The following is a 13,197-nucleotide window of genomic DNA, read 5'->3' as shown; positions in this document are numbered from 1 at the left end:
AAACCTCAGCGCTGTACATAATACACAAAAGTTGACATCTGTTTTTAATAAAAAAACAATTCATTTTCACAACAGGTATGAGCAGCATAATTGAATGTAACTGCCTAAAGGAACAGTGTGACCCCACCGCCAATTACAACAATCTCCATTACGTCTTCTTGTGGATTTGGTCTGCCGACATGTTAGATAATGTAGACGTGAACTGACGGAGACACACTGACTTTGATGGCTTCCAGCGGGAAATAGCATGCCTGCACACAGATGCCTCTCCCACATCACAATAACCATTACAATGACCATTTGTTTTCCTGAGATACAACCACTGTGCAGACATGGACTCATAGGGGTATTGTAATTGGCTGCTATCAGACAGAAGATTTGGGTTGTAATGTGAAGAGCAGCCTGAACACTAGGAAGTGTGTCAGAGAAGACATTTGCCCTGAGTGAATGCTGGGTAATAATGCACAACAGGAGAAAGTAATCGAGGAGATACTTAAGACAGAGGAAAAGGGAACTTCTGAGCAGACAAATGATAACAGAAAGGGGGGGAAAGGTTGGAAAAGGTGCATGAGCGGAGTCCGTTTTTCATATCCAGTACTGCATGCAAGCAAATATGAATTGACAGTATCACTCAATTACTGCAGGAATCAAGGCAGACATAACTGAGCGCAGAAAAGTGAGTGAGTGGAACTGAAAGATGAAATTAGACTACAAGACATAAATAAAGATTAGAGTTAAGGGATGGGATTTAAGAGGGTAAGGGGAGGTCACAGACGCAATATGCCCCCCCATACCCTCCCTTCATTGTTTTATGATGAGTCATAAAAGGTTTCATCTAGAGGGGTGGCACAGAGAGGAACACACAGACTCATTAATGTGTGTACTCCACACACTGCCTGTGGGTGGTGGCTGGTGGTTCTGTTGTCGGTGTATTAGTATGGATTACATTTCCTGCCAACAGAGGCTTGAAATCAATAGGGAGGATGAGAGGCACTACGCAGCCATCTTCAGGAGGTTAATGACCAATCACAAGGTCCTCTTGAGGGCAAAGGTCAGCAAAGGAACAAGTCACTAATGTGCTTTCTTCTTTTTACATTCAATATTCACAAGTGTTTCCAACAGATGCAAACAACATGCCCATGGTATATTAACATACTGAGCAGCTGCAACATCTGTTTGGCTAAAAACCAAAGCGTAAACAGGAGCCAGGGGGGCTTTAAAGCCACACCTACTTCCATCCGTTCATCCATGGCTCCCTCTTCACTCTTTTTCCTTCTGAAAACACAGCTGGGAGGCTAAACTTCCTTGGCATCCCGCTACTGTAGATTAAATTATTCTGTTTTAATCACGCCAAACAGAACGGAGAGGGCTTGGCCAGGGGGTACACTTTATCCCCGCTGCAGTAAGCTCGTCCCACAAATAAAATGTGGTTCAAGTGCACATTTTTCTGTCCTCGCCCCTTCTCCCCCCCCTCATCTCTTCAAGGGCCCCCTTCCGAGACAACAAATGGATCTGGAGCACCCTAACAATACCTTGTTTGGCTTGTAGGCTGTCCAAAACCAGCTGTTTTACTCTTTCCTGAGAGGAGCAGACATTCCTAAGGTTTGTGTGGGCCTACAGTTATCTCCCTGACAATATGGAGCGGAGGGGCTTGAATCAGCTCAGTGGAAAGTTGAGATGAAGTGTTGCAGCCGAGCAATTGCATGGCAGACAGTGTTGGCTCTTATGAGGCCCTGGGCACCCGCTGTCACTGTGAAAGATACCATGGGCCTTTTCTGTTAGGACAGTAATCCTGCTCCACACCAAGCTGAGGAGAAATGACAGTTTTATCTCCAATGGGACCAGGCAAACGTAATCGGGGGAATAGAAGGGGAGAGAAATGGACAAAATGGCAGGATAAAAGGAAGAAAGAGTGTTGTACATAGCCAAGGCCAGTGCAATGTTTTGGTGTAATTTTGATAAATTCGTCATTACAACCCTTTCATTTTTTTGAATAATGAGGGAACATTCAGTATCTGAAAGACCAAACACTACTATCCACAGCTATTCTAACCATTCCTAATGGGGACGATATGGACATAAATCATGTTACAGGTTGTTAAGCAACATAAAAACTGTCCTTCTCATGTTACACAACCACTCTCTAAATTTTAGTCGCTGTATGCAGCTAAATGATGGATGAGTTAGAAATATGGGGACAGCCTGATGGGAGTTGGGCTGTAAGGAGGGCTTGAGGATCCTGGCCAAATGCCCAGCCCTGTGCCTGCACAGACGGCAGAAAAAAAGGAATGAGGGGGAAGAGAGGGGAGATTGAAAGGGGGGGTGGGGTGGACATAGACTGATTGCCCAGTCAGTGCAAGGACACCATAACCCGTCGTTAGAGGAGAGGAGAGCAAAGAAGGTGCCAGATTTGACAACATTTGGCTTCTACTCCAGTTATCATGGGCTTTCATCGACCACTGAGACATCTTCCCGTCAATTCAGATGAATAGTGCATCTACACATGCGTTTTTCAAGACCCTTTCACAAACGCACTGCAAACCTGGAATGATCTAGACATTACCCAGAGGAGCTGTGTGAGACTGCAAATGTCCAAATCATTTGGATCGGATTTTAAACTGACTTAATGCTGCCAGTGACCAAAGTACAAAGTCTGTGTAATGTCCAATTCAGCCCATGTGTGATGTGTCAATGACATTTCCATTCTGCGGTTTGCACAAAACCAGAAGAAAAAAAACCATCTGACGTCTAACTGGACAGAATATGAGTTACGGGAGCTTCTTCTGTAAGCAGATCTTTAGACAATTTCAAGGAAGGGCAACAAACTCTGTTGTTTATGACTAAATTACAAACTCCTCCTGTAAGCACAATCCCTTGCCAAATAAAAAGGGAGTATTTCCAGTGGGTAAAAATGCTTCAGACACAGACAATCTCCCATTGTGTGCTACACAGGGCTGTACCGGACTCATTTGGCTGTTCAATGCCAATATTTGATGATTTGTTTTGTTTTAGAGTCTGAACAGGCTCTGCTGGACATTCAGTGTGGCAGTGGCATTCATGTAATATAGTAAACAAGCTAATGATGCAAACAACGCATCGCAAATATGCAGCGTTTTTTTGCCATTACTAAATAACAAAAGTCAGAGACTGTATCTTATTAACTTGCTGTGAGATGTAAATTTACCACTTCATCACCTGGTGCGGTCTTTCTCTCCCTCTATGCCGCTGCCTGCATGTCCGCAGCTGCAAAATTAGCATGAAAGTCAAGAGCACTCACTCCGCCAAATCTGGGGACCAAAATGTCCCCTGAAGTACACAGCACAGAAAAAAGGCGACTGCTCAACTTGAAGCAATCTCATTCGACTGAAGGGTCTCCGACTTTCACGGGGCAGCCCTACATGTGTGAAAGGCAAACTCCTGATTCTACAGACATTGTCCAGAGTCCATGAGAAAAAGGCTTTAGTTGCATACAGTATGTAAAAAAAAAAACCCTCAAATATCAACACACAGCTGGAGCAGCCCTACAACATTACTGCACACACAAAGGGTGTTCAGCACAGAAGCAGAATGTACTGCCTTATCCATCATATTCTTTGAAATCTTATTGCCACCATACCTAAGCACAAATCCTATTTCCAGGAGCTCATAGCTGAACATGATCACCAAATCTCATTTGCCCTTCCCGTCCGAGGCTCTGGGAAAAGTAAAATCATTTTTAAAAAACCCAATATGTTTCCATTCCTCCCTGTGGTACAATTAACATGAATACTTCATGCAGGAGACAGGTCTTTAAACTGGTCACAGGCAGTGTGTGCTACTGGACTTTCAGTGACATGTGTTTTATGTTGGCCTTACAATAAGCTTCAAAAGATCTAAATGTAAGAATTACTTGCAGATACTTGACTTTAAAAAAATGATTACTTCTGTGATTGGTAGATCAACAGTGAATGCTGTTGCCTCAGCAATGTGAGAAACAATATAGCAGGGCTGGAATTACAAAGACGAGGCTGCACAGGCATTGTGTCACAACTAAATTATCCTATTATGTAATGTCAAATCATTTAACACCATTAAATTCTGTTCCATGTGTCGCTATGGATTGGTAACGCCATCATTTTCAGTGTCAATGCAAGTCATTGCATGAGCGGAGAGAAGGTCTGTTGGTGTTATTGCCCGACTCTGTCAGGGAGCTGGCACGAACACCAATCCTGACTGAAAAGCACACGACTACTGTTGCCACACAAAGGATTCGACACGCCACTGACTTTGACATCACATGCAGGTGGCATGAAACGCAACACGCATCATCTGTCACATGGGCAGACACCTGCCGCTGTTCTGCTGTTGTCCTCTCCGTGTCTCAAGCAGAGAGGCGAGCGCCTGATGTCACGTCCCGGGGATCGAGCCAGGAAATGTTCACATAGGGATGATGTGCTGCTGTAATCAGACTCCAAACACTTGAAATGCCTCATCTGATTAATTCAGAGGATGAGCGTCTCCGTGTACACACCCATCGGCACACACAGACACAGACAAACATACTCACACAAACACCCAGTATACATCAAGAGCAACCACTCCTTGCTGGACCGATCATCAGCCAAAATGTATGGTATCAAGTAAACATCAAATATGTTGGCTTTTGAAAAAGCCAAGATGGAAAACAATTAGTCCTTCTGGCAATTCAGTAATTCATCAAGTGAAAACTACAACACGATTCTCTGTTTCCAGCTTCTCCAATATGCAAAGTTGTTGATTTTCTCCATTTTATATAAATGTCAACTGAATTTAGAGAACTTGGGCTGGGCATTTTTGTAGACTGAGCAATAAGAGAAAAACAAAAGGGTAACAAAAATAATGGTTGGTTTCAGCCAAAGCATTGTTCTCTGTGAAAAATTTCTATACCTACAATAAAGAGAGTGGAGGTACAGAAATCAGGTCGATACACACAAATTGTTTTTTTCTCTCCAATAGCAAAGACAAAATGCACTGACCCTGTGGTGCTTGACAAAACAGAATGACGCAGCACGGGGGCAGCACATTGTCCCTTTATTTAATAACAGATCATTAAGAGGGAAGACAAGTGCAGAGAGAATCTAATCAGGCCTCTCAGTAAAGAACACCACATCCTGTAGAAAGATGTCGGAGTGGTGCATTTTGGATCTGACGCTCTATAAACTTCAGAGACAGACCACTTCACATTCACAAAGGCCGATTGCATTAATCACGTCAAGTCAATTTTATTTAAATAGTCCAACATCACACATCACAAATTTGCCTCAAGGGCTTTGCCATCTGTTAGGGCTGTGCTGAAGTGTTTGAAGATTCATTCATGAAGTTAACATTTGAATTCTAAATCATTATTTGAATGCTGTACATCTTTTTCCTGGCACAGTTGCAGATAAAGATTAGGCTATGCTAATTTTATTAGTATTATTTGTGTATAATATTATTTGTAGAATTAGATTCCAGTGGAGTCTGTGTGTGATGGCTTTAAACTTGTGTGATCAAAGATGCAATAGTTTGTAAAATTCACATTTGTATCTAACAAAATAGTCGAGTTCAATCCATCTTTGATGGCATTTAGTCTTTTTTTTCTTTTTTTTTTTTAAAGTGCTTGCTATTAGGCATGCTTCTCTATTAATGAGGCAGTGTAGCAGCAGTCGAACAGCACCTTAAATTACATTCATTCATTAAAAAAAGTTGAAATAATAATAATAATAATAATAATAATAATAATAATAATAATAATAATAATAATAATAATAACAATAATAATAATAATAAAAAGGCTAACTCATTTAGCCCAAAGAATCACTTTATTCAAATTGTGGATTTTGCTCCAAGGGTTTTAAATTTTCTTTTAGGGTTATGGTGTCATAAAATATTACAACAGAAATTTAAAGCTTCATTTGGGAACACACAACATGTATTACACGCCTTAGAGAGGGATCCCTCCTTAGTTGCTCTTCCTCAGGTTTCTACCATATTTTCCTCTGTTAAATGGTCATGATTTGTGATATTGGACTTTATAAATAAAACTGAAAACCTCTATAGAATTCAAAAAAGCAAAAAAATGACATTTGGTACAGCATTACAATCTGTATGTCAGTAGTTCTAAACTTGTAATGACAATCTTATAAATACATGGAATAACTACCAGCTGCTACTTGTGTTTGGCAACTTAATATAAAAGCTTGTATTTGTCCTCGATATTTTGAATTGCTTTCGAGTGAAAAGTCTTTACCAACAAAAGCTTTCTAGTCAAAATGGCAGTAAATGACAGTCAACAATGGAATACTACAACAGCCAAACCGATCATTTGAGAGCAGCACTTTGAGTCCAACTAGAGCATTCTCTGTCCAAACCACCAGCTCAGTATGAGAGGGATTATGATCCGAATCAATAGCTCTCTGCCCTGGGGAGATGGGGCTGGTTTCTGCCAGGGGGTCTGTTTGGGACAAAGCGGTGGTTCTTCAGTATCGCTGCCTCTGTTAAGGCCCTCTGTCTCAGGTTATTTCTGCTAACATGACTCACGCTCTTGAAGCGAAATCTGACTCAATAACGGCCAAAAGACCACAATGGACGTCGTTCTCCACTGCTCTCTTTTAGGGTATCAAGATAAACAGTCAACCTCTCATCCAGTTTGTAGGGGGGATTATATAGTTGAGATCTCAGAGAGGGGGAGGATGTGTGTGAATGACAGACAGAAACACAATCAGGAAAAAAAGAAAGCGAGGGAGGAGTAATATTGTAAGTAAAACAAAAAGAGGTTTACCAAACACATAACTTCATTCAAATGTCTGAGTGGACACTACAACATTGGCTGCTTAGATTAATTTAATCTCCTCTCCTTGCTGCTTGATTTTGATAAACATGCATACCTGGTGGTCTTTGAAACGGCAGCACCAGCAGTTGTTGTTTTGGTTGAAGTGCCGGATTTCGGGATAGTGGACGCCGCTGCTCTGCTGGCAGTAGCTACAAGAAAATGGGAGATCAAAATGAGACTGCACAGCAATCAGAAAAAGCAAAAGCAAAAAGTTCGGTTTTACTTATCTCATTCAGACTTACCTGTGGTTTTGGGTCTAGCTGCATTAACAGTCTCAGCTGCTGGTCTCTTCTTAGTGATGCCGTTCACTGTTGTTGGTTTGGTACCATTTGTTGCTGTGACAGCAGCAGCAGAGGTAGTCCTAACCGGTCCAACAGGCTTCTTGTCAGGCACTCTAGTTTGGTTCTTGACGGAGGAGGAAAATGCTGCTACACCCACCGGTCTTTTCGGCACAGCCCCCGCGGCTGACGCTTTTGCTGTCGTTGTTGCTGTCGCTGCTGTTTTCTTGACTGCAGCTGCTCGGACATTGTTGGAGGCTTTGATGTCATTCACCGTGCGGTGCGTGGCAGCACCTGGCCGTGATCCGGACGCCCCTGCAGATTTGGCTGTGTACTGTGTTTTAGTTGCAACAGCTTTGGGTTTGACTTTGGGGTCTGCTGCTGCCACTGGCTTGCCACTGGCCTTCGGAGAAGCGGCGGGTGCTGCATCATTTGCGGCTTCTTCTAGCTGTGATGGGGCTTGCTCTGTTGTGTTGTCTTCCGATGACGAGGGTTCTGCTACTGCTGCTGCTTCAGTGGCCTCCGTGGTTTCCATGGTATCCCCATCCGGTTTCATTACCTCCTTCTAAAAGCAGTGGACACCGATGTTGCTGCTTGCTTACAAGGTCCAGGGGCTCACGCTCGTCTTGATTGGCTGCTCCCTCTCACACTTAAATGTCCTGTAGAACAAAACACACAATCACGATGTATTAATGATTTTCTTTTACTGCACACCTCCTCTTAAATGTAGGATTGAACCATGTAGCACCACTCATGAAATCATATGATGAACATGTCACTGTCAGCCAAAGGAAATGCCATTTATGGAAAGGGGCCTCCAAGGAATTTGAAGAAGTCTGAAAAACAGGAAGTCAGCAGTGAGAGATGCCAACAAATGTGTTTTCTAAACCAGAATGACTAGTCCACCCATCTAACCCAATTACCATGGTAATAATGCATCATAATGGATGCGGTACCAAAATAATCACTATTAAAATACCACAATAAAAGGAGCTGTGGATTGGTTTAACTGCACATTTTATGGGGCAGAAATGTAAAAAAAACAAAAAAACTGATGACTTGCAACTGTGCTCCAAATGGATTCCAGCATCTTGAAATTGAAAGGGAAAAAGCTGCGGTTTGGAGTGCTGAAAGCCAAGAGGTTTGCAATCTCCTGACATGACACACAGCCCACAGACGACGAGGAGAAGGAGGAGGTGGAAAGCAAGCACCAAATGGCCCACTTGTCAGCCATTGTCTTTGTTGAGCAGATGCAGATGGTAATCATTACATCATCGTGTGATCGCTTAACAGATCTGTGTGCTGGGAGATGCCTTAATCGACAGCATTAGTGGAAAACTTGAAATTTATGTAGAGTGGAAGAAGCTGTGGCGAGTCTGGAGAAAAAAAAGGGAAGAGATGTGGAGGATGTGTGTGAGTAGAGTCATATACAGGTCTTGAACTCATTAATATCAGTCAAGTTTTCTCTTGCTCTGGCAGAACAGAGCTCTTCCCAGATCCATTATTGGTTTATTTTCCCCCTTCATCATCCCCTCCACCCACGCTTCCCACTCCTTTGCTCCTCTGACCACAAAAGTTTCTCCCCACCCCCTCCCGATTACTCCTCTTTTTTTTTTCCTATAGCCACTTGTTCCTCCCCTCCTCCCACTACTACCAGATCTGCTTCCAGTAAATTGCTACACATATGGTCCAGCCAGTAGAAGCTCTGTAAGGCCCAGGAAACAAGCTGTGCAAGAGATAGACTCAAGAGGATATAAAAACAAATTGAGAGAGCACAAAAAAAGAGCCCAGAGACATACATGTATGCAATAAACTACTGGAACAAAAGCTTTAAAAACAGAGCATAAATGAGAATAGATTCTTCCTTACAAGGCACGAAAAGCAGGAGTGATAAGGATGACTAAACCACGATAGCAATTTAGAAAGAGAGCAGACTGCCCTCTCAGTGCAAACTAATAAGAAGGTCATGGCTGGAGACGTTTTATGATACGCACGCCATTAAACCAGATAACTTAATACATCTTGGAAAAAGGAAAAGTTCCAATGAGCAAACATCCTCCACAAACATGAGATACTGAGTGCATTTATGCAGCCTCACAGTGTAGAATAATAAGCAAGTCTACAAACATTTGCCTTTAAGATGGATAAAGGATCTGTATTCACAAACTCACAACTTGCCAAAAGACATTTCAGAATTTTGGAGAAGTGGCACCTACTGCTGTCCAAAGGTCAGGAAACATTTGTTTCCTCGCCAGTTACACATTAACATCTAAGGCAACACAATACTGTGGGTGGCCCCTTTCTCCCAGATCCAAAAAGTATTGATACTTTTACACTCCTGTTTATGGTGAAAGTCTGACCTCTTTGTTATCAATGTAACAAATGCTTCATTGATCAAAAGACAAGTACATTAATGGACCATTTGTTGCCCGTTTTGGAATGACCAGTTTGACCAGTTCAGTGCCAGTAGCTGATGAACAGACCTCCCCCGCCTACCCCAAACAAACACCCACACTTGTACACTCAGCAACTTAAACACCCAAATGTCTTGGATAAAATAATTAGACTATGTCATAACCTTTGGTTCAGCCATAGAAAAGTTACAACCTGGATTCTCCGTAAAGCAGTTTTCCTCCTGCTGCCGTCTGTTGTCCTTGTTCTAAAATGGTCTCTGTGGTTACAACCCTGACACAGAAAGGAAGCTGAACAATGGAGAGTAGCCACTTCACCAATGCAAAGATTGGATTGTCCCTTCTTTTGGAAAATATTAAGCCCTGAATGATCAATTACTGTGCAGAACCTTTGGGACAGTGTTGCATGGAGATAAAAACCCATTGCCATGACTCCATTTATTAATAGGAAGGTTTGAAAGCCATTAGCAAATTGGTAACCTGGAGAGGTGGTTAGGGGTTGGCTTCTGACTGAGATTTTAATTTTGATCGGTTTCCATATTTGCATAAAAGAAGTACTTACGCCAGGTCAGACTTGCTCTTTGAGAACAGCTGGTTGGTCTCCTCGTCAATAAAAGCAGCCCAGTTTATTCAGACAGGAAGGAGCCACTCCAAATGTGAAGAACAGTGATACAGGGAATTTGACTGGCACCGTGATGTGAATGCCATCGTTTGGCCAGTGCAGCTACTAATGCCAGCGGCTTAACAGATCGCAGAATGAATCACATTCCTCATGTGATGACCCCCTTCTGGGCAAGTAAAGGCATCATGTCTAACCAGCTGACACTATGTGACGCAGCGCAGAGGGGAGGTGAATGGATCATTAAAATCCCATCCGCACACGCACGCATGGATAAGAGATGTTTTAGTAAATTACAGCTAGACTGCTCAGCAGAGCTGATGCCTGTTTTCACATCCATCAGACCACCACTTGACACCAATACTATACACAGTTTTGGGATTCTTCACACTGTTGACACCTAGCTGAGAACATGTTGAGTCAGAGCTCCTGATTTTATGTTCAGAAAAATGACTGCACAGCAACACCAGCAGCATTTTTTAAATTGTCTGTCTGGTTGAGATGAAAAGCCTCATGCATTTTGATGACATGCAAGAAAACCTCTATTGTCTGCCATTCTCTCAGTACACATTTGCATAATAAAACCCAGTTCACTGAAGATTTTTAACCATATTCAGGACACAGCATGCCTTCTTTTTAGCCAGATTCACATGGCTAATATCACAATTAGCTCAATATCCCCAGTGACAGTTACAATGTGTTGCAAGTATTGTGATGACAAAGACAAGGGCCCAAACGCTGAAAAAAACTGCAGCAATATGCATTTATCCCAAGCAGGAGAAGAGTGTGTTTATAAATGCAGCCATCACTTTGTAGGGTTGTTAGAGGGAGTCTGTCTAGACAGAGAAAAGACTCAGTGGCCTCGGTGGTATTTACATTCCACTTCTTCTAATAAAGAAATATGGCCCTGTGTGTCATTAAATCTTACCCCTGACCTCTGTCTTGAGGCAGTTTAATTACATCTGCTGTACCCCAGCTCTCAGTCTCTCACTCTGCTCGTCCAGACATCAGAAGTGGTGCCTGACAAAATGGGTCATTTTTAATGCTGTGTCTAATACAAGCAGAGGGGGATTTAGCTGTGTTGAGAGCATGGCAGGGGTTTGGATTGCATTGTGCAGACTGCTGGAGGAAGTGGCGAACGAGGGGGGGCTGCTGATACTGATGCTGGGGCTTAATGTCATCTTTAGATTTGCCCCAGACTGCTGTCACAATGCTGTAATTACAGAACACCAAAGAGGCATTACACTGTAAGGGTGTAACAGACTGATAGTGGGTCCAAACACAAGCTGGTGAAAAATTTGGGAAGATATTCCAATATCTTAAGGAATATTTTACCCTTAGGTGTCTTTTTTTGTTCGAGCAGAATCAAGTAGTTGATCAACGGCTAAATAATCTCCAACTATTTCAACATTTACTACATATTTAAAGTCATACTTGAAGCAAAAATTGGAAGTACTCTGTACTTCCAGCTTCTACAATTTGATGATTTACATATTTTCTCTGTCTATGAAGAAACCTCCAAACAAACAATGTGTAGACTTATACTAAAGTATAAGGGATGCATGATATTGGATTTTTTGCTGATGTCCGATATGTCGATATATAACAACTATTCTGGCTGATAACCACTACCAATATTGATATATCCACTTCATAATGTCCCTGCTCAGTGTGTGGCTGCATATTTTTCCTGCAGAGTCTGCCGCCTCACCGCACGTTCTTATTTACTGTGTTTGGGACGTTTATGGGTGTGAAGCCCCACAGCACTCAGGTGAGGTGTGAGCTTTATAAAAAGGTAGTGATCAAATGCCAGACCATCAGCAGCAGGCATGCAAGAGACATGGCGCCAAAAAAGCACAAATATAGCAAGATGAAACGCTATATGAGAGTGAATCTGCACAGTATGCTTTTCAGTATATAGTAAAGTGAATCCATGGAGAAGTAGACTGTCTCACAAAATATATCTGAAGACATCACTTAAGGTTCTGAGTAATAATTGCGTTGCATTTTTCACAATTTTCTGTCATTTTATAGACCATGTGATAAAAATATATATATATATTGACAGATAAATTGTTAATGAGAATATCTTTAGTTGCAGCCCTAGTTTGAATATTAAACTAGCCATGTCAGTTGCCTGATGTTGAGTTTCTACTTTAAGATCCATGTCAACGATGCATCTGCTCCAAGATGATTCATGGTAGAAAGTGAATGCCAAAAGCAGCAGCGGTATCATGAGCACATCTGACCCATCCACATTCCAGCACTGCTGACTTCCTCAAGACTCCTCAGGGCTACAAAGTGACAGCTGGCCATGAACGTGTGTGTGTGTGTGTGTGTGTGTGTGTGTGTGTGTGTGTGTGTGTGTGTGTGTGTGTGTGTGTGTGTGTGTGTGTGTGTGTGTGTGTGTGTGTGTGTGTGTGTGTGTGTGTGTGTAGGTAGGGGAAGGGTCGTAGGAAGTCTAGTGAATGTGTATGTCCTATGTGTGCATCAGAGAGAGCAGCGTGTGAGGAGGGAGCAAATGAGCAAAGAAAGTGTAGGATCAAAGTGTGCATGATGTGAAAATGTCATTTGCAAAATTTTATATGCAGGCAAAAAAAAGAGGAAAAGTGGAATTTATAGCTATCTACCACTTCATGCATTCTTTCAATTCCACTGGCACACTTCTCCATCTTTACAATCTTACTAGAACAGCACCATCAGGCATATAAAACAGATAAAAGGTGGCCTGCTGAACTAGACTGTGGTTATAGGTCTGGGAGTGTTAAGCAGACAGTGAATGTAGAGTATGACGGTGTTAACAAATGAGATTGAAGCCTATCTGTCTTGTTGGCGCGTTAACTCTCCTCTGGCTGTGTGTTCAAGGCGTGTACACAGGAAGAAACATAAGCAGTATTCAGCCCGAGTGTGGACACACATGTTAATGAAAAGGCTAAGAGGAAGGTCGGTTTATGCAGTGGAATGAGAAGCACAACAAGAAGTTTAATCGTGTTTGGGAAAGGAAGGGGGTTTCCTCACTTTGGGCTCAAGCTTTATTCTCAAAGCAACATATCAGATGCA

At 42.3% G+C, this 13,197-nt stretch overlaps 1 protein-coding gene across 2 annotated transcripts in view; it reads right to left on the bottom strand.

Moving 5' to 3' along the window:
* The window catches only part of prr36a (proline rich 36a), a 39,467-nt gene that overhangs the window by 14,766 nt on the left and 11,504 nt on the right, over positions 1–13,197 (bottom strand). For both annotated transcript variants that reach the window (XR_015776213.1, XM_088075591.1), the window contains exons 2-3: positions 7,072–7,766; positions 6,885–6,978 (exon numbers count right to left, since the gene is read on the bottom strand). Coding sequence is in view for 1 of the 2 variants with exons in the window: in XM_088075591.1 (XP_087931717.1) it covers positions 6,885–6,978; positions 7,072–7,663 (686 nt within the window). In the remaining variant the exon portion in view is untranslated. The remainder of the gene's footprint in view (positions 1–6,884; positions 6,979–7,071; positions 7,767–13,197) is intronic.

Source organism: Plectropomus leopardus, chromosome 3 (assembly GCF_026936395.1).
Source record: "Plectropomus leopardus strain MGB_pleo_1.0 chromosome 3, ASM2693639v1, whole genome shotgun sequence".
Taxonomy (NCBI): domain Eukaryota; kingdom Metazoa; phylum Chordata; class Actinopteri; order Perciformes; family Serranidae; genus Plectropomus; species Plectropomus leopardus.
Note: the sequence above shows the minus strand (reverse complement) of the source record. Positions and strands in the feature narration are given on the sequence as shown.